Source organism: Malania oleifera, chromosome 4 (genome assembly GCF_029873635.1).
Source record: "Malania oleifera isolate guangnan ecotype guangnan chromosome 4, ASM2987363v1, whole genome shotgun sequence".
NCBI classification, from domain to species: Eukaryota; Viridiplantae; Streptophyta; class Magnoliopsida; order Santalales; family Ximeniaceae; genus Malania; species Malania oleifera.
This window is the reverse complement of record NC_080420.1, coordinates 34,574,279-34,600,031: the sequence shown is the minus strand read 5'-3', so window position 1 is coordinate 34,600,031 and position 25,753 is coordinate 34,574,279. Positions and strand designations below refer to the sequence as shown.

The window sequence follows — 25,753 nt, the reverse complement described above, 5'->3', positions numbered from 1 at the left end:
CAATATTAACAGTATCATCCGGACAAAGGCAGAACTAACACACCCACATCCATCTACTCTTCATAAAGGGACAAGAAACAAATAAAGATCAAGAGATTCAATAGCATCATTGCAAAACACATTCTTGATTAATTTTCGCATCGAATCTACAAAACTTATCCTTCTGTGATCCTAAAAATCATTACCCTGAATCCAAAAGGCAAATATAAACCCAAAAAAACACAAGTAGAAGAAACCTTTCAACAAAAATCATTACAATCATAGAAAGGAATACAAATGCATGTAACAACATTGACCAGATTACTAAGAAGAGGCTCTCTCAATTCACGCAGATACCAAGCATTGCCATTAGTAATTAAGTCCTGAACTTTTAAATCCCAATAATCATATCCCATATAATGGTTTTTTAGTGCCCCTTTAAAAACCCAAAAATTGGTAAACTTACAATTCTACACAATCCCATCAGCATCTTTAGGGATAATATCCTAAATAGCTAAAATATTTTACCAAGAAACAGAATCATTTTTTTTAGGTTTAACTTCAAAAAAATTATCAAAACTGCTAAAACTAACACACTACTTCTCCACAATTTTTCAAAAAATCCATATATTTTACATATTGTTGCTGCCAAAAATCGAACAACTTTTGTGAATTATCCTTCGACCACGACCACCGGAAAAGAATCAAATGTAAATGGCTTAGAGGACCCAGGGTGTACTCCGGGGGATTACTCCAATGCTTAAGTTAGAGACTTGTGGGAGGCTTTAGATTGCAACAGTAGAAAAAAATAGATAAGAATGATATACTTACCTCCTCCAAAGATCCCCTTTTTATATTGGTGAAGGCAGACTCCCATTCAGATTGGCATTTATAAGCGTGCAATTATGCTTAGAGGGGTTATGGGTGACTCACCATTATACTTAGGAGGGTTATGGGTGACTCAAGGCAGTTATGCAGGACATCAATAGTAGCTCTTGTAACCGCATCGTGGGTTATGGATAACCTGAAGGCAATTATGCGAGACATCAAATGTTGCCCTATGTTAGCCTTACAACTATTCGCCCATATGGGCATGCTGGTCAATTTTGGGTGTATTAGTTCCCCCCCCCCCCCAAAACCCCCAACCCCCACTACTCCTGAATATTCAAAATAAATTTCTCTTATTCGAGGGTAGTAATAAATTTTTGGGCAGGTATACGGGGCCTCGCAAGCTCTGCTCATCAGATGGGCCAATATAGGTGAGTCGTGCTCATCATGTGGGCAAGTTTTCAGGGCCTCATGAGCTGCACTCAGCAAATGGGCCATTATGGGTGAGTCGTGCTCACTCCTTTGTTGCCTCATGAGCAATGCTCATCGGATTGGCCATTATGGGTGAGCCTTGCTCACTCCTTTGTTGCTTCATGAGCTATGCTCATCAGATGGGTCATTATGGGTGATTCATGCCCACTCCTTTGTCCCTTATGAGCTGTGTTCATCAAACGAGTCATTATGGGTGAGCCATGCTCACTCCTTTGCTGCCGCATGAGCAGTGTTCATCAAGTGAGCAAGTCTTTAGGGCCTCATGAGTTGTGCTCATCAGATGGGCCATTATGGGTGAGCCGTGCTCACTCCTTTGTTGCCTCATGAGCAATGCTCATCAAATGGGCCATTATGGGTGAGTCATGTTCACTCCTTTGTTGCTTCATGAGTTGTACTCATCAGACGGATCACTATGGGTGAGTCGTGCCCACTCCTTTGCACCTCATGAGTTGTGCTCATCAAATGAACCATTATGGGTGAGTCATGCTCACTCCTTTGTTGCCTCATTAGCTACGTTCATCAGATGGGCCATTATGGGTAAGTGTTCATCAACTTGTAAAACTCACTAACTATTGTCAACATGTTTAGCCAACTTGCCTCCCTCGCTATACACACCATGTTAACGGACGTATTGTTAATGAATTACGTTGCTTCAATGTTTCCTACTTACATGTCACTGCTTTCATAACTTGCTTACTGCTTCTGCTTATGTTCAATTAAATGACAATGAAAGTGTTTTGTGGATGAATTGTGGTAAACGATAGGATGGCTAGTTAAATAAGAGGGTTTTAGCCAGCGTTGCATGGTCTATTCACAAAGGTGTGAAATTTTCAGCCCGTGACACCTAGTATTAGAGTTCAATTAGTTGCTACGTGAATTCAGTTGCCGTCAGTGTGGGATTGGTAAAGCTTTGGTAAATGACCGTGCCAACCACTGCTGAGAGAATTAGTATGCTAGAAGCACAGGCTGAGACAGCAACCAACAATGTGGTCATAGAGATGGCTCGACTGACGAAATGTGTTGATGAATTGGAGGGATCACAAAAGCATCAACAGAATTCGATGGGTGAAATGTGGGACGACTTTCACCATACGGTGGAAACTTTGCAAGCTCAGATGGCTAATTTGACTACAAAGGTGAATGTGATAGTTCTTGTTATGGGAAACTCTAGCACTCCAGGGTTTAGCAAGACCAAGGTGCCAGAACCTAGGACTTATGGGGGTGCCCGTGATGCCAAGGAGTTGGAGAACTTCTTGTTTGATATGGAGCAGTACTTTCGCACTTTGAGGACAGACTCAAAACAAGTGGAAGTGGATACTGTGACAATGTACTTGGTTGGTGACGCAAAACTATGGTGGCGTACTAAGTACAATGAAATTGAAAATGGATGTTGTGTTGTGGATTGTTGTGCAAACTTAAAGAAAGAGCTCAAGTTCCAATTCTTTCCTGAAAATGTTAAGCACAATGCTAGGAAGAAACTGAGAGACCTCAAGCATACTAGGTCAATCAGGGAATACATGAAACAATTTTCTTCTTTGATGTTGGATATCAAGGACATGTCAGAAAAAGATAAGCTATTCTATTTTCTTGAGGGGAGGGTGAGTGTTCATCAACTTGTAAAACTCACTAGCTATTGTCAACATATTTAGCCTACTTGCCTCCCTCGCTAGACACACCATGTTAATGGAGGTGTTGTGAATGAATTATGTTTCTTTAATGTTTACTGCTTACGTGCCACTGCTTTCATAACTTGCTTACTGCTTCCGCTTATGTTTGGTTGAATGAAAATGAAAGTGTTTTGTGGATGGATTGTGGTAAACGATAGGCTAGCTAGTTAAACAATAGGGTTTTAGCTAGCGCCAAAAATCGAACGGCTTTTGTGAATTATCCTTCAATCGCAACTGAAAAGAATCAAATGTGAATCACTTGGAGGACCCAGGGTGTACTCTGGGAGATCACTCTAATGCTTATGCTAGAGACTTGTGGGAGGCTTTGGATTGCAACAGTAGAAAGAAGTAGTTGAGAATGAGATGCTTACCTCCTCCTAAGCTCCCCTTTTTATAGTGGTGAAGGCAAACTCCCCTTCAGTTTAGCATTTATGAGTGTACCATTATGCTTAGGGGGGCTATGGTCGACTCAAGGTGGTTATGCAAGACATCAATAGTAGCTCTTGTAACCGCATCGGATGTCATGGATAACCTGAAGGCGGTTATGCGAGACATCAAATATTGTCCTATGTTGGCCTTACAACTATCAGCCCCTATAGGGATACCCGTCAATTTTGGGTGTATCAATTCCCCCCCCCCCCCTCGAATATTTGAAATAAATTTCTCTTATTTGAGAGTAGTAATAAATTTTTGGACAGGTCTACAGGGTCTCGCGAGCTCTGCTCATCAAATAGGTCAATACAGGTGAGTCGTGCTCACTCCTCTATGCCTCATGAGGCGTACTCATCAAGTGGGCAAGTTTTCAAGGCTTCATGAGTGGTGCTCATCATATGGGCCATTATGGATGAGCCGTGCTCACTCCTTTGTTGCCTTATGAGCAGTGCTCATCAAATGGGCCATAATGGGTGAGTCGTGCTCACTCCTTTATTGCCTTATAAGTTTTGCTCATCAAATGGGTCATTATGGGTGAATCATGCCCACTCCTTTGTTGCCTCATGAGCAATGCTCATCAAGTGGGCAAGTCTTCAGGGCCTCATGAGTTGTACTCATCAAATGGGCCATTATGTGTGACCCAGTGCTCACTCCTTTATGCCTCATGAGCCGTGCTCATCAAGTGGACAAGTCTTCAGGGCCGCAAGAGTTGTGCTCATCAGATGAGCCACTATAGGTCTAGGCATGTTGATCCGCGTTGTTCAGATTCGCGCCACTGGGGTTCGCTTGTCGTGAGTTTATAAGTTACTTCCTTCCCCTCCTTAGCCACTTCATCCTGGTTCCTCAAACTCTTCCTTTTGAGATCACTCCTTCTTATAGTCATGACTTCTTCTAGATTGATGTATTTTTGGGCTCGTGTGACTAGTTCCCCCATATTGGTGAAGGGTTTTTTCCTTAGAGAGTTTAAGAAGTCCCCCGATTAAAGAGTTGTTATCAGAGCTGCTACTGCTACCCCATGATCCAAGTTTCGAATCTCTAAAGTGGCGTTGACAAAGCGACGCATGAACTCCTTAAGTGTCTCCTTTTCCCCTTAGACAAGACTCATCAAATGAGCCGAGGTTTTTGCCATTTTTTGGCTACTAACAAAGTGCCCAACAAACTATTGCTCCATTTCAGAAAAGGATCCAATAGATCCAAGCTTTAGGGTTCGATACCACGCCCTAGCATTCCCAATCAGTGTGGCTACAAATGCTCGGCACATGATTCCATTGGGCATGCCTTGCGATTGCATCAACACCCTAAAGGTGTCCAGGTGGTCCAAAGGATCGGTAAAGCCATCATACCCTTCGATACTTGGCAATTTGAAATTACTTGGCAAAGGGATCTCCATTACCTCTTCGGTAAAAGGAGGGTCCAAATTTTTAGTTAATGATTCCCCCACGAGGTCGTCGTGTACTTCCTTCACCAGCTTTTCCAATTGGTCAATTTTTTCCTCTAGCACACAAGACCGTTGTTCATAGATGCCTACACCATTTTCATTTTCTAACTTCTTTACTGGATCTGAGACCTTCACAGCAACTTCTTGTGGGGCAGCTGCCTTCCCGTTAGACATTGCTTCTATCCAGTTAGCCCTCAGACCATGCTCCCCATGATCCTTCTTTTTATGCAAGACCATAGTGAACATGTCTTCTACCCTTTTTCTGAAAGGCTAGAAAGTCACTCAGTGGCACACTTGAGTTATCTATTGGAGTGGAATGAATTGACTAGGGTGATTGGATTCCCCCAGCAGGTTCTAACTTGGAGTTATGCGATGTGGTCATGATCAAGGATAGAAAACCTCCCAAGGATTCCTACAAACGATGCCAACTATTGCTGCCGAAAATCGAACGATTTTTGTGAATTATCCTTCAACCGCAACCACTTGAAAAGAATCAAATGTGAATGGCTTGGAGGACCCAGGGTGTACTCTGAGGAACCACTCTGATGCTTAAGTTAGAGGGGTTATGAGTGACTCAAGGCGATTATGCAGGACATCAATAGTAGCTCTTGTAACCGCATTGGGGGTCATGGACAGCCTCCTCCTAAAATCCCCTCTTTAGAGCGGTGAAGGTAGACTCCCCTTCAACTTGGCATCTATGAGTGTGTCATTATGCTTAGGGGGGTTCACGCCACTGGGGTTCACGTGCCGTGAGTTTATAAGTTACTTCTCCTCCTTAGCCGCTTCATCCAGGTCCCTCAAACTCTTCTTCACTCCTTGTGGTAACGACTTCTTCTAAATTGATGTATTTTTGGGCTCGTGTGACCAGTTCCCCCATATTGGTTGGGGCTCTTTTCCCTAGATATTTTAAGAATTTCCCCCGGTTGAAGAGTTGTTGTAAGAGCTACTACCGCTACCTCATGATCCACGGTTCAAATCTCTAAAGTGGTGCTAACAAAGCGGTGCATGAACTCCTTAAGTATCTCTTTTTCCCCTTAGACAATACTCATTAGATAAGTGGAGGTTTTTGCCATTTTTCGGCTACTAACAATGTCCAACAAACTACTGCTCCATCTCAGAAAAGGATCCAATAGAGCAAGGCTTTAGGATTCAATACCATGCCCTAACATTCCCCTTTAGGGTGGCTACAAAAGCTCGGCACATGATTGCATCAGGCACGCCTTGCAATTGCATCAGGCACGCCTTGCAATTGCATCAACACTTTAAAGGTGTCCAGGTGGTCCAAAGGATCGGTCAAGTCATCATACACTTCAATACTTGGCATTTTGAAATTACTTGGCGAAGGGATCTCCATTACCTCTTTGGTAAAGGAGGGTCCAAAGATTTAGTTGATATATCCCCCACGGAGGGGTAGTTGCGTATTTCTTCACCAACTTTTCCAATTGGTTAATTTTTTCCTCCAGCTCGCGAGAACGCTGTTCATAGATGCCCACACCATTTGCATCTTCTACCTTTTTTACTGGATAACAGCAACTTCTTGTGGGGCAGCTACCTTCCCGTCAGACACTGCTTCTATCCGGTTAGACCCCGGACCATACTCCCCATGATCAATTTTTTTATGCAAGATCATAGTGAACATGTCTTCTACCCTTTTCTGAAAGGCTAGAAAGTCACTCAGTGGCACACTTGGGTTATCTATTGAAGTGGAATGAATTGACCAGGGTGATTGGTTTCCCCCAGTGGTTTCTGACTTGGAGTTATGCGATGTGGTCAGGCTCAAGGATAAAAAACATCCCAAGGATTCCCATAAATGACGCCAATTGTTGTTACCAAAAATCAAACGGCTTTTGTGAATTATCCTTCGACAGTGACCACCTGAAAAGAATCAAATGTGAATGGCTTGGAGGACCCAAAGTGTACTCCAGGGGATTACTACAATGCTTAAGTTAGAAACTTGTGGGAGGCTTTGGATTGCAATAGTAGCAAGAAGTAGTTGAGAATGAGATGCTTACCTCCACCTGAGATCACCTTTTTATAGTGGTGAAGGCAAACTCCCCTTTAGCTTGGTATTTATGAGCGTGTCATTATGCTTAGGGGGGTTATGGGTGACTCGCCATTATGCTTAGAAGAGTTATGGGTGACTCAAGGCGGTTATGCAGGACATCAATAGTAGCTCTTGTAACCGCATCAAGGGTTATGGATAACCTAAAGGCGATTATGCGAGACATCAAATGTTGGCCATACAACTATCCGCCCCTATGGGCATACCCGTCAATTTTGGGTGTAACATATATGAATCTATTAAATGAGGATTTTGAGGTGGATTTTGAAAAAGATAAAAGGACAATGAAGAATCCTTCAAACGTAAGTACTAGGAAGAGTAGACAAGTACCGTTCAGCTCATATTCTAGACAAATGTTGGATGACAGGATACTTAAACGAAGCAAAACACTAAAAGGACCTCATGTAGAAAAATTCAACAAGGTCATCACCTACCCCTTCTTTTCATTTTGATGCAGAGAGAGAGAGAGAGAGCTTGAAACAGGAAATGTTGCTCCAACACCCAACCCTAAGACCACTTCGGTACCAATAAAAAAGACAATTGTTGCTACTGGACAACAAAATTGATTTGGAATTTATTAACACGGTCCAAAAAAGAAAGGTACAGTTGATAATCCCACAGGTCTAGAGAGCAATCATTGTGGCATCATAAAGAGGTTGATTGGCCGCAAGAGAACTATCCATGGCCAATACAAGCTTGAAGTCATGCTGATAACATGCATTTAATTTGCACATCTGCACTAGGAAAGAAATGACAAGTGATATTGAAGCAAAAGATGATAAGTAAAACACGAATTCATACTAAGGACAATAAGGTGCAAGTGACATTGAAGCGGAAGATGATAAGTAAAACACGAATTCATACTAAGGACAATAAGGTGCAAGTGACATCCTTGTCCAAGGCATCACTAGTTTGAATAGTGATGAACTCTTTGTTGGGGGGTTGGGGGGGGGGGGGGGAGGGGGGAATTTGGGGTGGTCTACTTAGGATCAAAACATGAGCCTTTAGTTGTAGGATCACTTATGAGAGTGCCTCAGTAGTCAGTACCTCCCTCAGTGTCACAAGCCAAGCCTATTTAAGGTATTATGCTTGCCTGTGATCACTTGTCTTGTGCTTAGGATGGGTTACCATCAAGTAAATACTAGTATAGGTTTTATGCTTTGAGTGTGTTTATGTCTTAGTATAAAGTGGGAGTATCGCTCCTTGAACAATTTGATGTTTCCTAGTGTCAAAGTTAAAATAGCATATGAAACTCTTGAAGGAAGAGTGAACGTTCATTAATCTTGTAAAACTCACTAGCAATTGTTAAACGTGTTTAGCCTATTTGCCTCCCTCGCTAAACACAATAACACACATTGCTTACAAATGTGTTTTTAATGAATTACGTTGCTTCAATATCTACTACTTGTTTGCCATTACTTTCATGAATTGCATTACTGCTTCCACTTACTTTTCATTCAAGAGTTGTGAATGTGTTCTTGTGGTAAACTATGACAATCTTTGGCCGATTAGTTAAGCAAAAGTGCTTTAGTCAGTGCCTTACGACCCTTCATGAGGTATGAAATATTTGGCCCATGACAATTGGTATCAAAACTTGGTTACTTGCTACGTGAATTCAATTGCAACTATATTGTGAGATTGTGTTAAGCATTGGTATGAGACCATGCCAACCAATACCAAGAAAATTGAAGCACTAGAAGTGCAAGCTGAAACAACCAATAATGTGACCATGGAGATGGTCAAACTTGCTAAACGTGTTGATGCTTTGGAAGGATCACAAAAACATCAACAAATTTCTATAATGGAGATATCAAAGACATCCACTATATGATAGAAACTTTACAAACTCAAATGACAGAGTTGACTGCCAAAATGTTGAGTACTATGTTTGATGTAAACTGAGAAACTTTAAGCACAATGGTTCAACCAAGAAGTATGTGAAACAATTCTCTGCTTTGATGTTGGATGTCTGGGACATGTCAGAGAACGACGAGTTGCATAACCCAAAAAGCGGAGGAACTGACAGCAAGACATCAACTTCAAAGGAAGCTTTGTCGTCTAGATCATTCAACACACCTAGTAGTAAGGGTAAGATGACAAATGCTTCTTATGTCGAGATCCTCACAAAATTGCCAAGTACCCTCACAAGTCATCGTTTAATGCCTTACAAGCTTTCATTGCGAAAGGGGCACTACAAGTGGATGAGGATGAGAAGGAAACCCCAAGGACAGGTGCAATGTAGTTAGTCAAGATGTTGGAAAGGCAGACAAAAGAGACAAAAGTTACAAAAGCTAAAGGGTTGATGTTTGTGGATCTACGAATCACTTGGAAGAGCCCCCGTCCAACGTTTGATGCTAGTCCACCCATAATTTTGTTTCACGGGCATAAGCGTAGAGACTCAACTTTTCCTTGGAGAAGGATTTAGAATCGTGAAAGCAATTAACTCCATAACTTAGCCTACTCTAGAGTATCCAAGCAAGTGAGGTGAAGCTTGGATGGTAAGCAAAACATGCGAATTTTGTAGTTGTGTCGTTGGATGATTTTCAAGTGATTATTGGAATGAAATTCTCAACGAAGACTAAAGTGGCCAATGTCGTTTGCTAGTTCCCTTTGTCTGATGGGAGACCACCTTTGCATAGTGCAAGCAGTTGCAAAGAAAGGAAACAATGAGAAGTTTCTTTTAGTCATGCAACTCAAGAAGGATTTGAAAAGTGAACAAAAATATCTTACCATGCTGCTGGTAGATGAAGATGTGGCCAAAAGCGGGTGCCTACTACCATCCAAACTATGTTGGATGAGTATAAAGTTGCGATGTCAGACAAGCAACCTCAACTTGCCTCCACGACAGGGCATTAAGCATGAAATTAAGTTGTTACCAGCGGTGAAGAGCTTCCTAAAGGTCCATATCTGATGGCGCCTCAAAAGTTAGCAAAGTTAAGGAAACAACTTAATTTGTTATTGAAAACGGGCCACATACGTCCTTCCAAAGCACCGTTTGGAGCACCGTTATTGTTTCGAAGGAAACATAATGGGAGCATGCGAATGTGTGTGGACTACCACGCACTCAACTAGGTGACTATGCACAACAAGTATCCCAATCCACTAATTGCTATTTGTTTGATCAACTAAGTCAAGCAAAGTACATCACCAAACTAGACTTAGAATCAAGCTACTATCAGGTGAGGATAGCAAATGGGAACGTGCTGAAGACAACTTGTATGACGTAGTATAGGGCATATGAATTCTTGGTGATGCCATTTGGGTTGACAAATGCACCAACTACATTCTATACCTTGATGAACCAAGTATTTTGTAAGTACCTCGACAAGTTTGTCATGGTATACCTAGATGACATTGTTGTCTACAAATCCACTCCAGAGGAACATAAAGAGCATCCACGGAAGGCGTTTGACAAGTTGAAGGAGAACAATCTGTATGTAAAAAGAAAAAGGTGTTCTTTCGCTCAACGGAACATCAAATTCATTGGTCATGTGATCAAGCAAGGTCATATCCAGATGCATATGGAGAAGGTGAGAGCTATTCAAGATTGGAAGATCCCAACAATAGTGAAAGAGCTGCATTCCTTTCTTAGGCTTGCCAATTACTATCGAAAGTTCATAGAGGGGTACTCAAGGAGAACTGCCCCCATCAACAGAATTACTGAAAAAAGGGTCATAGGTGGATCTGTATGGAGAAGTTTCAGGAAGCCTTTGACAACTTGAAGAATTCCATGATGCGAGATCTGGTACTTACTCTTTCGGACATCACAAAACACTTCAAGGTACAAGCAAATGCATCAAACTATGCCCTTAGGGGAGTCTAGTTACAGAATGGACATCCTGTTGCGTACGAGAATCGTAAGCTTAGTGAAGTTGAACAGAGGTACACAGCGCAAAAGAAAGAGATGCTACTGGTGATGCACTGTCTTTGCATAAGGCAACATTACCTACTTGGGTCAAAGTTTATGGTAAAAACAAATAACTCGACTCTTAGTCACTTCTTTATACAGCCAAAGTTATCGCCCAAGCACGCCCATTGGTAGGGATTACTAATGGAGTTTGATTTCTTATTTGAGCATAAAGCGGGGGCAAATGACCCAAGTCGTAGATGCATTGAGCAAGAAGGCCAACCTTGCGACCTTACAGATGGTAACACGCTTGACAGTAAGTAAAGTTACCACGACAACACAGGCACTCATTAAGGATAACCTTGCCAAAGATCTAGTTGTCCAAAACCTCATAAAGTTGACAAAAGTGGACAAAGCACACTAGTTCTAGTTAGAAGACAGTTTACTGATGAAACATGGTAATCGGCTCTTGTTGCCCCGAGTAGGAGATCTACCACAGAAGCTATATGTACTTTAAGAAGATTAATGGAAAAGAAAATTTTTGGGAAAAGAAGAGCGACTTGCATATGGTATTTATTGACTTAGAGAAAGCGTATAATAGGGTACCTAGGAAAGTTCTATAGTGAATTTTAGGAAAAAAAAACATGTATGTAATAGGTATACTGATGTCATTAATGATATGTATGATGGAGTAATGACTAGCGTTCAAACTACAGGTGAAAAGACTAGGGAATTTCCATCAAGGATCTGCTTTTGAGTCCTTATCATTTTGGTCTATTGGTGGATGAACTTACTAGGAGTATCCAAAATGAGGTTCTATGGTGTATGTTGTTTACACATGATATTGTCTTGATTGATGAAACTAGGGATGGAGTAGAATCTAAGTTAGAATTATGAAGAGAAGCTTTAGAATCTACAACTTTGGGATAAGTAGAAATAATAATATGTGAAATGTAAGCTCAGTCATATTAGGAGGAATATTGGAGAAAAAACTAAACTTGATGGTGTCGAAATCAAAAACACTAGTAGTTTTTGATACCTTAGATCTATCATGCAAGTTGAAGGAGAAATTGAAAAAAATGTAATGCATAGAGTTAAAACAAGTTGCGTAAAATGGAGAAGCGCTTAGAGCATGTTGTGTGATAGTAGAATACCCTTAAAATTAAAAGGGAAGTTTTATAGGATGGTTGTAAGACCAGTTATGTTATATGGATCAAAATGTTAGGCAACTAAGAAACAACATATCCAAAAAGTAAAAGTTACTGAGATGAGAAAGCTAAGATGGATGAGTTGGTATAATATTAAAAGATAAATTAAGGAATGAATATGTTCATAATAAGTCGGGCATAGGTGCAGCAGAAGATAAGAGATAAGGGAGGGGCAACTCAGATGGTTTGTGCAGCGGCAACATAGGTCATATAGTGCACTAGTGAGGACGAGTGAATTAGCTACTGTGAAAGGTAGTGGACGAGGTAGAGGTAGACCTAAAATAACTTAAAATGAGATAGAGAGTAAGGATTTTAGAACCCTAAATTTATCAAAGAAAATTGTCCATGATCGCATAAATTGGCAAAAGAGAATTCGTGTAGTCGACTTCACCTAGTGGACTTATGGCTTGATTTGTTGTTGTTGATGATTTTTTATTAAAATATAAGCTAAAGTTTTATAGTTATGCAAGACAGGTTGTAGAGCGCATACAGGTATTTACACTAGCCATGGTAAAGGTAGGAACTATGGGATTCGTGCCACCCGATACAAGTGATGGGTCAAAGGCAGACATGGGGATTTAACAAGTGTATCGAGTGTAGGATGGAGATCCATACATAACAAAGGTGCAAAAAGAACCTCCAACTGAAAAAGAATCACCCAAAAGTTCCACATTGTCTAAACCATGTTCCACATGTAACAAATGGCAGCAGCACTAGACTGCTCAATCAAGAGAAATACTAACCACTTTCATACCTAGGCACATTTTACAAGATTTGGATAAAGAACATGTAAGAGAAAGAGAGAGAGAGAGAGAGAGAGAGAGAGAGAGAGAGAGAGATGGAGACATAGATGCAATGGAGGAAAGGAAAAGCATTTTAGAGGTATCCTTGACAACAAGTTCAATATCAAAGAGAAAATGAGCAAGCTCAAGAGCAAGCGGCTATGATTCTAAATCAAGACATTGACAAACACTCAATCCCTACCTAGCTGGCAACTCATCCCATGGTTGTGGATCATCGATCACTAGAAGTTTCAAATTCAGAATCCTGCAAGGTGGACAAAATATTGGATCATTTTATATTCAAAAAATATATCAACGTCATCATGAGCTACTATCAGTCCTAAAGTCTCATCCTAAAGATCTATGCCTAATACATTGGAAAAATCTTAAAAGTTCTAGTGCACTGAAGGATCAGAAAACTGTGCACTGACAAAACAAAAAATCATTAACATAGTCATGATACTAAATTAAGCAAAAACTAGAAATGAGGATTAATAAAAGTTGAGTGCCTATCCTCAATAATTTCAGTCCTCCCATGAACTGACCATAACTGTATTCTTTAGCCCTCATAAAAAAATTGACAAAGATTGGTGAGACTCTAGAGCCTAAGAAATGATACTCTTGTAGTTGGAGGACTCAAAAAATATCTCGCTTCTAAGACCAATTGGTAGACCTCACATAAAATGGTTGGGGTTTTTGAAGTTGCCTCCTAATTTATTGTCTTAATCCTTGTTTTCTAGCCTAGGTCACACACTCACGCCTAAGCATTATATGTCATTGAAGTTGGGAAAAATATCTAGACACAACCGCAGTGACACTTAACAACCATCTTAACTAAGTCACAAGTCGGGTTGTTAGAATTGAGATCCTACATAGGATCGTTGGGAGGGTCCGTAGGATCGAATCGTAGGATTGGATTGTGGATCGTAAGATTCTACTTATAATGTAAAATAAATTAAAAATTTACATATTTTGCAATTTATGACAACTCTCAATAAAATAATCCTAAAAAGTTGGAAGTAAAGTTCAAGAAATTAAAGCAAATTTCAGGAATGTAGCTAGCTTGCTAGCTAGCACTTTGCAAGCTTTTCCTTCAACAATTTTAATGTGAAAAAAAAAATCTAAATAGCCTAAATTGCAAAGTGCTCCGTAAAGGGCAGACTATTGCTAGCTTATTTATTTAATAATTATAATTAAAAGAAAAGCAAAAAACAATGAAGGGAAGAAGGAAGAAAAAATTGCTAATCTTAATTCAATGAACTAATGTAAATTTCTCAGTTTCCACGGTTTTGTCATCAGACCATAAGAAGAAGAAGGAAAAAAACGAAGGAACAGGAAGAACTTTTTGTTAGTCGCAAAGAAAAGAAGAGGAAAAAAAAAGCTATGTGCTCTTTGCTTTGGGGACAAAGATACGTCTCTGGCTTGTCAATAATAAAAAGGGGGGGGAGGGGAATAAGAGGAAGAAAGTAAAAAGACCTACAAAAATAATGCTTAACTACTACAGGCCTACAACTTTAAGCTCTCAGTCTGACTGTGCAACTCTCTATTTGTTGAAGCTCTCTGCTGATCTCAAAGCTATCAGCTGACCTCTACTATTGCTGGAAGAAGGAACAGTCCAAGCCTACTGATAGACAACCTAGGATCTATCTATCAAGAACTCTAAGCTCTTAAGGAACTTTCAATTTTGAAGGAAGAGAGCTTTCAAGAGATGTTCATCTGCCCTCTTGACTTGGATTGAACAAATCCTAGAACATGCTGGTTATGTCACCTTAATTTTGATGCATTTAACCAACTAGACCAAATTTTGTGTCTATTGCAAAAGTGTTTGGGCCAATAAAAATATATATTGGGCCTTTTTCCATTAAAATCCTAAATAGGAAAAATTCATATTCCATTGTCATAGTAGGATCGGTAGGATCGAAAGCAGGACCGAGATCCTAAGATCCTAAGGTTCCATATAAGACCCTACTAGGATCCTACTTTATTAAGATCAAGATCTAGATCGATTAGACAAGTACGGATCGTAGGACCGTAGAATAGCACGATAGGGACCGGGATTTTGATAACCATGGTCACAAGTACCACCAACTAAAGTGACTACTACTACCACAGCAGCACCAACTATAGTAACTAACTCTACCACAGTACCACATGGGTCTACGAAGGCAGAAGGGATATTTTTCCCAGTCAATTTTTTTAATAAAATCCTTATGTCTCAAACCACCAATACAAATTCACCATCATCATAAGTAACTGACCACCATCACTCTTACAAGTACATTATCCCAATTCCGAACTGCCACAGCCAAGGCACGGATACAGGGATTTAGGGGCCCAATCCCCTCAAATATTTAAAAGGATTATATATATGTATAAAGAAAGAGAGATAGAAAAAACAAATATACAATATGGAGGATTAGAAGTCCGTCCACAAAAGAAAAACTAAATATAGACAACAAAGCAAGCACTCAGTATATCTTCATTTGCACAAAATATGGGTCAAAGGAATTCCTACACAAGCACCATCCAATCAAGACAACAATGAGATTAAGAAAACCACCTTATCCCAAAGCAAACGAAGAGGAAGAGAAGTGTCCCCAAAGATCCTCAAATTTCTCTCTAACTAATGCACCGCACGATAAAAACCCCAAAATCTTGAAAGAAACAATTCCCCCATAAAAAGTCGAGCACCCCCAACATCCTCACCAATGATAAAGTAGAAGTTTCACAATCTCCAAAAAAGAAATGAAAAGAAGAAGAATGAGAAGAAGAAGAGGAATAGGAATAGCCTCATCAATCTGCTTACAATGAACACACATATCAGATGATAAAGCCTTATTTAGGCCTCCTCCCGTGCAAATAACCAGTGGTATATATCCTATTGAGAATCATGCACCACATATCAGATGATAAAGCCCCATTTAGGTCTCCTCCCGTGCAAATAACCATTGGTATATATCCTATTGAGAATCATACACCAAACAAAAGCCTAACTTTGAAAGGAACCTTGACCTTCTAAATAACTTTTCTAGGAGAGAACCACCTGTCAAGGTCCTGAGTTTAGACAATATGTTATAGGAAAGATTACCAAAGAAGAGTCACTTGCAATGCCCTTTTCATGGAATATTTAGAATAACTTATTTGGAATCATTGGTGAAAATTGCACTTGTCCTCCTTTTACTAACCTCTATACTAAGGAGAGTAAAAATTTCTTGGATGTATATTCTCACCATTGTTTGGTCCATTTGGTTGAAGAGGAATGCCAAAATTTTTAAGGATAGTGTTACTACTCAGACTTTCGTCTGGATCAAAGTGATTTTCCTTGCATCACTTTGGTGTTCTGCAAATAGTTTTCTTAAGGGTGTTTTCCTAGACAACCTGTGGCAAGAATGGTTTGTGTCGCTCCACTAGCATTGTTTTGTACATATTTTAATTTTTTCTTTTTCTTTTGTTATTTCCTAGCATTGTTAGAAAATTCTTTATTTTCCTTGTATTTCATTCCTTATTTCTGACATTGAAATGTATAAAATTGCCACATGCAAACAATCAAACTTATTCAAGAAATCATTTTTATTGAATTATCGGGAAAAAGATCAAACATAGATAAATAAACTTCTTCTCCCTCCATTTCCACCCCCTGCACTACAAGATAGAAATAGTCAAGCGAAAAAAATTTGCCCCACCATTAGCCCCTGGCAACCTGCCCCTGGCACTACCATCCCCATTCACCAAGATATCAACACTCCCAAGACTCTTGTGCTATCATTGCAACCAAAATTTAAAAAACAGAACAAAATAAAACAAAACAAAAACAAAAACAAAAGCGAAAAACAAAAATAAAATCCACTTTTGAGTTGTACCTTGTGCAATACTAAACACAACACATGAAAAATAGTAATATTACCACTACTCCAATTTCACTGTTAGGTTCAACACTAATTCCAAGATAGTTATAACATAGTTGTTAGAACCTTAAGATTAGCGATTCAATTCATACAAGTCATAATTTCATATCAATTCCACACGATTCAAATCTTACAAGCTAATCTAAAAACAACTGAATTGTTGTTGAATCTATTGATTCGCCTCATGAATCCATCGAATCAATTTGAATCCATCGATTCACACAATTATAGACCTATCATATCCTAACAGACCAAACTATTATAAAACCCAAAAATAGCATTTTCTTTTTTTTTTATTGCTTTTATTTTTACATGATTACCTTTTATTCCTTGTCCACATCAATTTCTGCTAAAAAAGAGGAGAAAATAGGACTTTGGGCCTTATGTTGCCTTCACAAAACCATTCTTCACTTCTAGAGAAGTACAGTACTGTACTGCCACTATTCTTTGAATTAGGCCTTCAAATTGGGTCAAAATTATCCATCCAAATACCCACTTCCCGTCTTACATCAATTGCCTACTTCTGGAAAGAATTTAACTCCAACAAGTTGGAGAAAGTATCAAGGAGTCCATCACCATGAATAGAATCATCTCACTTCATAAGAAAGGAAGCAGCAGTGTGCTTCAATTTGGTGAGTGGAAGAGCTTGAGATGGCATCAACTTGTACTTCTTCTGGATGATGGTGAAGGAACAAGAATTTTCATATCCATCCTGTGTAACCCTCCTATCAAAGAAATATGGACAGCCCAAAAAAGGATATAACAAATCTTGAGAGGAAGGATATCACATTGCACTGTCTCTACATTGAAGCAATCTTGAAGGTAAGTGAGCAACGATCATGGGCCTTCAAGTTGGTATTGTTCATCCAAGCTATTATGGGCAGGTTCGACTTCCAAATCCAACTTCTTCACAACTTTTTCAGGAACTACATTGATACAACTACCATGATCAACAACCAAAGTAAAAAGTTGCTCATGACAAATCACTTGAGTCTAAAAAACACGCTTCTTTTTCTCAACTTAGTGGGAATGGGGAAGAGAGCATATTCAAAGGACTAAATATATTTTCATGTTGGCATCATCATCTAAGTCACTTGGGATTTCCATTTCAGCGTCAACTATTTAAATGCCATTAACATCATCATCTTCTTTTTGAACAACAGCTATGACTAGGTTAGGACATTGTGCAGCTCGATGCCCAAAAATTTGAATATCGAAGCACTTGATTAATGCTCAGACCTAAGAAGTTGTTTTGGAATGCTCAAAAGTCCTCAAAGTGGTATTATTTTGAACTCCTTTACCTAATTTCTCAGCTAACTTCTCTCATGCAACTCCAATAATATTCTTCTCAAAAATCAAGGTAGCTATCAGAGGATTATGCTGCATATACTTCTCCATCTGAGTGGTAACATGGTACTGCATCCCCAACTGTATGAGACAACATGCAACAAGCTTGGACGCAATAGTTGGCTAAGGGTTCAACCCTTTCCTATACAAAGCTATATCATCACATCCTCTTTCTATTCTATGTCAGCACGAGTAGCCAAATGACAGAATCTAGTAGTATACCCTGTTGCAATCTTTTCTTCTTGCTTCAAATAAATAAATAAAAATTGTAGATGAACACACTACTAGCAATTGGAAGGTACAAACTGCTCCTTCATTGCTCACTTCATCTCATCCCATGCTGTAATCTCACCAATTCTCCTTCTTAAAATTTCTTGTTGTTTAATCCACCAAATTAAAGCATTTCCCTTCAATTTTTATTCAAACAAATACAAATATCTAACCTCATTCATGTCATACCATCAGAAATAGTACTCCAAAGAATACACCCAATCATGAAATTCATCAAACGAACCATCACCATTAAAATCTAAAACTTCTAGTTTAATTCCCTTACTCAAATCATCATTTCGGCCTTCACAAGTACAAGGGACAGTGGCTACCCACTTCAAATCATCATTTCGGCCTTCACAAGTACAAGGGACAGTGGCTACCCACTTTCCTGTTTTTTTTTTTCGATAAAGAAGATTTATTAAAGCAGTGAAAAAGTACAAAATAAAAGACAAGGAGTCCTATAGGTGGCCCCGAGAAAGGACCTCTTAACCCAAGGCTGCAACTTCAGTTGTTAGCCTTCAAAGCATTAGTGATGGTCTTCAAGATATTCTTCATAGTTTGTACCCTACTGGACAATAGTTCCACCTTTGCAGACAATTCAACATTAGTCACCATGCTATTATACATAAAAAATTTGCTAACAATCCTCAATCTATTCAGGCAAACCACAAACTTGACTCTCGGTTTCTAACAATCTTCTAATAAAACAAATGCTCATAAACAACTTACAAATGGCAACAATTTGATCTGATTTTGATGTTGGCAGCCCTGGTGGATCCATCAAAATGTGCACCAAACTTGAGAATCAACCCTTCCATCAAATAACTTCACAAAATTGCAGGTTTTTGTTGGAAAAATTAAAAACACAGAGGCTGGAAGCAATATCATACAGTTTTGGAAGTTGCAGAACAGGGGGGGAAATTCCACAGGGACGCCGCCGGCGCATGAGCTGCTGGTGGAAGAGTTTCCAGCAATGAAACTTCAGGCAAAGTTAGATCAGGGGGTGATGATTGAAATAGTGGTGGTGGTGTAATAAGAAAAGCACAAGAAGTTAGTGATTTAGAGGGGCAACGGCTAGAAATTTTTTTGACTGGCACATGGGACTTCACTGGTGACCGGACGGTGATGAAATCTCAGGGGATGGGGTTCATGGGTTCTGTTTTTAATGGTATGGGTGGGGTTGTGAAAAGTTGACTAGAAATTAGGGTTTGAATTCAAAGGGCACAGTTGTAATTTTTGAAAATTTGTAGAACAGTGCAAACACACTGGTCTTCAATAGCTGCAGGATTTTGTTGGCTGCAAGGGGAACATTACAGGGCTAACATGAGCAGGGGGGAAAAGGAGGAAGAAGAAGAATGAGTGATATGGAAATAGAATTATGGGATTCAAGAAAGAAAGAGGAAAGAATTAAGAGAAGAAGAGTGATAAAAAATGGGAGATAGAAAGTGGAAGAATAGAGATCGTTGTTGGGCTATCATACCAAATGATGCAGGACAGCGTCGAAGAATTACAGCAATGAGAGAAATCAGAAGAAACCGAGGAGAGAAGAGGAAGGAAAGAACAAGAAGAAGGTAGAAAAAAAGAGAGGAGGAAGAGATACAATTGGGGAAAATTCATGAGTACTTCTCAATTCAAATTCATCAATAACCACCTCTTACATGGCTTTTACACACTATATACAAGAAAGCCTATAATACAAGAAATTATATACATACCCCTGAACATACATGAAATTATACACCCTCCCTGGAAATACACAAATATTACTAAAAAGACCCCAAAACACATAATCCTACTACAATCAAACCAAACACACATAATCAACTACTAATTAACTATGCACATTTGGGTTTAGGACCCAATAATCCAATGACGCTATTATTTGAAATTAGGCCTCCAAATTGGGTAAAAACGATCATCCAACACCCGCTTCCCATCCTACATCAAAGGTAATGGTGTTTTCCTTTAGAACCTAACTATCATTAGCATAAGGTAGTTTGAAGCAAGTTTGGGCTTAAACATACAGGGTTACTTGCTCAAATTGAAGTTCATATTGCCAATGGAAGTCCTTGAAATTTTGTTTCATCGATAAATCATCACCTTTTCCCACATGTTCCTTATAAGATTGATAATGGAGGAAGAAGCCATTTTTGGGAAGATCATTAGGTTGGGGATGTTATAATCCATTCCCTGCGATATTCCAATTTCTAATTTATCCATTTTGTGAAGCTCCAAAATTTTCACTTTGTGAAAATTTTGAATATAGAGGCAACTTGTCCTATTGTTGTTAAATGTGTTTTATTCTTTTGACGATTCTTTGGGGAGAGGCAAAAGCATTTGGGTTCTAGATTCCTGGGGGTTATACTTGGAAGTCATTTTTGTTCAACTAATTCATGCTCCTAATGTTAATCCTTTCTTCTTACATTTTAGTTGGAAAGCTAAAGTTCCTTGAAAACTAAAGGGTTTTAGTTAAACTATGATCCTAAATAAAACCAATGCTAATGATTTGCTTAGGAAATGGCCAAAAGTTTTCATCATCAAATATATGTGGCTTTTTTCTAGGAGCAGGAAGACTTGTTGATATATGTTTTCTTACATTGCTTTTCTTCATGGAATATGTGGAACAACTTGTTTGGACTTCTTGGTGACAACCGGGTTCCTCCTTCTTTCAATGATGCTCATGCTACTAATTTTAAAGGCTTTGGGAGGGAAAACAGGAGGAAGGGTTTGTCAAGGTGTATGATTGTATAGTTCTTGCCATTATTTTGTGTATTTAGCTGGAAAGGAATGCCTGAATCTCTAGAGATGTTGTTACATCTCATAATTTGGTTTGACATAGAATGGTTTTTCTTGTGTCACTTTGGTGCTTCTCTAGATGACTTAAAACAATATTGGATTACTTTGCATCATTAGTGCAGTTCTACAGATATTTCTCCTATTTTTTCTTTCATTGTTTTCAATGAATTATTGGAGGATGCCTGTTCTTTATGCTGTAATTCTTTCCTTACTAATTCTTACTAAGTTTCTTAGTTTAAAATAGAAATAAATGAGGTGTTATCATCTAACACTTTTGAAGCTATATTCTTATTTATTTATGAACACCTGGTAATATGAGGGGAACAAAAAGGTAAAATCAGGAGAAGCATGACTTGACCAGTGCAACAATAAGTCAGAGCATGTTGACTTGTTATGGAGCTTAAATTGTTTTCCACAAAATTACGATAAGTTATTGTCAATCTTAAACATTTGAACTTCGATAATTTTTTCAACATGGTGGGGCATGCCACACTCATGAGTAAAAGCAATTCTGACTATCAATCAATCATTGTGAATACAAAATGGGGAAGAAGAAAAATTAAAAAATAAAAAATAACTACCGTTGCATTTGATTTCATAATACCTGGTTTCCTTTGAAGTTCCAATTTCAAAAGATTTCTATGTTTTTATTTTACAGCAAATGATTACTACAATCATTTCTATTACCACACTCTGTAGTACTGACAATGATAATATTGATAACTACTCCTGCTGCTGCTACCATGTGAGTGAAAGCTGCACAGTTAGAATTGGGATCTACAAACTTATGCGTACAGAGATCATATAAATTGTGGAAATGGAATTTAAGCCTTCAAATAAACTTATAAGGCTGCAATAATGTGCAATGAAGCACAGAACAAGAATGAATATTAGCTTGCCCACATGCCACGCCCATTCATGATTTATCCATTGTCATTATCAGACTCCTAGCATAATAATAATAGTAATAACAACGTGATATCAAGATGGAAATAAAGCAATTTTTAAAAAGGTACAAGCGGGAAGGGGGTGGTCAGACTGTTGGAAGTGTCCAAGAGGAGCATTGGTTCGTTCAAGCAACGGTTCACAAAATGCAAACAGAAAAGATTAAATTAAATTGCTCATAAGCCAAAGATAAGACCAAAACGAGACTTGAAATTATAAGATTTTCTCATGTTGCTTCTCTTCACCCAAATAAAGCTTGGTAAATGATGGTAAGTGCTCGAACACCAGCAGAAGAACAAAATACTGACAATTAGAAAAAGGGGGCAAGTATGAGAAGCTTACAAGTTCATTGAGGAATTCAGCGTATTTCCCAAAAGCATCTTTCATGGAGGATTCAGTGGCTATTGTCCTGACCCTTTTTGCAGAACTCTGCAACGTCGTCTCTGCAACTATTGATATGAAGAGAGAGAGAGAGAGAGAGAGAGAGAGAGAGAGAGAGAGAGAGAGAGAGAGGGCAGAATTAGAAATGAAGCTGCAAAGCAACGGAAAACACAAAGAAGGTTCTGGGTGAAACTCTGAGCCAGAAGAGGGAGGGAGGGAGGGAGAAAGAGTACTTTGATGGAGGCGTTGATGGGGTTTGGCAGCCATTAGAGACAACCTGTGGATGGCAGAAGGGTAGAACATGTATGACGTGTCCCACCGCACAAATTTGAGACCCTAGGTCCTTGGAACGCCTCCGAGTTCTTAACCAATTGCGAATATGGTGAAAATCTATTTATTCGATTCGTATCTATACTAGGATTCCTTTGTACCATCTTTTTAAATTCTCATATTAATCTCTTACAAATAATTCTTTTATTTACTAAAAAAATTAACTAGTCCGAATATAAAACTAAAATTATATATAACTCACATTCAACAATTCAACGAAAAGCGGCGTTAGTTTCTTCTTTTCATTTTATTGTCCTTAGTTTCTTTTTTACAATTCACTTCTTCTTCTCTCCTCCAATTCCTCTTCTTCCCTTCTCCATTTTATGTATTCATCATTTTATAACAACTTCATAGATCTACTAGCATGTTTCTTTTATTTTTATATTTTTTCATCTATACTATTATAAAAAAGATTCCCTTTGGTGTCATCTTTCTGAATCCCCAACTTCATATAAATAATTATTTCATTTATTAAAAAATTACTTACTTGTGACAGGAAAGTAAAAAAGCATATAACACACCTCCAACAATCCTACTAAAAGTGAATTTAAATTTCATTTTTTCAGTTCAGTGTTCTTCTCTCCTCCAACTCAGTTCAGTGTTTTCTTCCATTTTTTATTTAAAAAATAATAATCAATATTGGCATCATTTGTTTTTTCTCTTTCCTGCCTCCACGTTGCCAATTCCCCTTCTCCCAGATTGCGTCGCCGGCACTTCCCCTCTCCTTCCCAATGTGATGGCCTCGACGGCATCACCATCGACAATCCAACCAAACTCTCTCCACTCACCGAAACCTCCTCCTTGCAAAAACCCCTATAATCTACTGAATTTTCATGTATTTCATTGAATCAGGTTACTATATGAACCTGTGCCTTTGTTAGGTTGAAGATTACTAGGATTTGGAATTCTGCGAAAATGCTTTTGGGAAGGAAAGAGACGTTTGGCATTCTTTCACGTGTTTTCTTATAGTCTTTACTTTCTTTCCATAAACTTTGAGGCAAAATCCCTTAAAGATCTTGAAAACCTTCTCATCGCAATGCCTCCAAAGCCCAAACACAAGCAATGAATGTTGTGATTTGTCTTTTCTCTTCAGTCACTCTCGAACTATTGGAGCATGAACCACAGCAATCCACACACACAACCATAGCTTTGAAGAAGGATGATTTTCATCCATTTGTTAGTGTATTTAGTTAGCATATTTTTCTATACTTTTATTCTTTGTTGTGCTGTATAAAAAAGGATATAAATGTAGTTATACTAGAGGAAGTTGTTAGTATATTCTTTTCAACAATTGTATATATACAAGTCCCCTGTATACAGAGAATTCAATTGAATATACAGAGAGTTTTTCTCCCTCTCCTGGGTTTCTCTTCTCTGCACATTCATCTTCTTCTTCATTTTCTTACATGGTATCAAAGCTCCCCTTGATCCTAAATCCAAGTCATGACAACCATTATTGAAGAAGCAGATTCTCCCAATTCACCTCACGATAAAAACCCAAATGAAAAGTTTTTCAATTTTTCAAATCCTTTCAATCATTTTCGCATTGACAATGGTGACACTCTCGCTGCTGCATTGGTTTCAGATTAATTGACTTTTGTTTACATTATTAATAGGATTTCCACCCCCTTACTTCATAACTAAACCTGTTGTGATATTAATTGAGTATAGGATACACACACACTCAGCGGAAGATGTAAACTTGCAACAAATCACCAATCCTCAACAACACACAACCAATATGGATGAGAAAACAACAATTTATCACATAAGAATAAAGTAAATGACACTCAATATTCACTATAATGTGAAGAACAACAATACAACAACAATACACTAGTCTTACAAAGTTCTCTATAAACAAAATACATTCAAAAGTACATAAATAGAAGTTTCTCGAAGGTTTCCCTCCAAATACCCAACTACCATAACGCCCAAATTCAAATTTTGAATTTCTCTTCGTGGCCCAGGCGAGTACAAGGATTCATCGACGATACGAAGAAGACCACTTGTCGAGATGTCCACACTCTCGTTGATGAGTCTTCAATTATGAGAAATTCTGACTCTCGATATCTACTCATCGGCGAGTTCACGGCACTCGTCGACGAGTGCCTGTTGTGCAACCCCTCCATGTTCTTCTTCTTTCCCTTGTTTATGAAACTTCAAGTATAAAAGTCACACCATAAACAACAATCTCCACCTTGGCAATTATACGCTCCTTTAGGAGAATACTGAAAAACATATGAACTGCTCCACCTTGAACTTGAATCGCCCAATAGGGTTATGTCTCCCTTCTAACACTTGGAGACAAATACCAAGTCCAAGCAATACCGCTTGAACTTACCGATGGCAGCTTTAGCTTCTACCATCAACCCCAATGTAGTTGTAGATTCATCACCTGAAGACTTCACCTTAGGCTTCCAACAAAGTCTTCCAACAATGATAAACAAACACTGCTGCAAGCCTTATATTACAAAAGCCCCCTACATAGTCTTCAATAGATCTCACAATTGACGGTCCACTCTGTTGCAACACCCCATTTACACAATCATGGAGGACCTTTGATATATCCCGAACATCACAGCCCATCCTTGGATACCGAGCAGTAGACATTTCACAACGATTCTCCATTGAACCCTTTTGAGATGGCAAACAAAGTCTCCTTACAGTTTCATCCACAAAGCACCATGAGATAATACCAATCTCCTTACAGCTTTGTCCATGTGAATCAACAAACCAAGACCCATCTTGGTCGTACCCGAACACATTCATGTCAAAACCTTCCAACAGAGTTTCTAACTGATTAAAGCCTCAGTTAAAGCATTTCCAGTCAATAACATGTCATTCATACACAATAGACATATCACCCCACTGCATCTTATCATCCTCTTCCATATTGGAAATCTCAGCACCTCACACACCTGAGTGGTGGTCTGATAGTGCACATGAGCTTACGATGATTTTGTGGTCTCCCAAGTTGAAACTCCCTACAATATGACCAATGTCATCTCTGCCCTGAGTCTGTTGCTCCACCTGCATCA

General features: G+C 38.8%; 1 protein-coding gene across 1 annotated transcript in view; it reads right to left on the bottom strand.

Annotated features, from left to right (window-relative positions):
* The window catches only part of LOC131153163 (uncharacterized), a 37,316-nt gene extending 14,508 nt beyond the window's left edge, over positions 1–22,808 (bottom strand). Inside the window, exons 1-2 of the mRNA XM_058105285.1 lie at positions 22,616–22,808; positions 22,344–22,450 (exon numbers count right to left, since the gene is read on the bottom strand). Of these exons, the coding sequence (XP_057961268.1) occupies positions 22,344–22,450; positions 22,616–22,685 (177 nt within the window). The 5' untranslated portion in view covers positions 22,686–22,808. The remainder of the gene's footprint in view (positions 1–22,343; positions 22,451–22,615) is intronic.
* Positions 22,809–25,753: the final 2,945 nt, after the last annotated feature.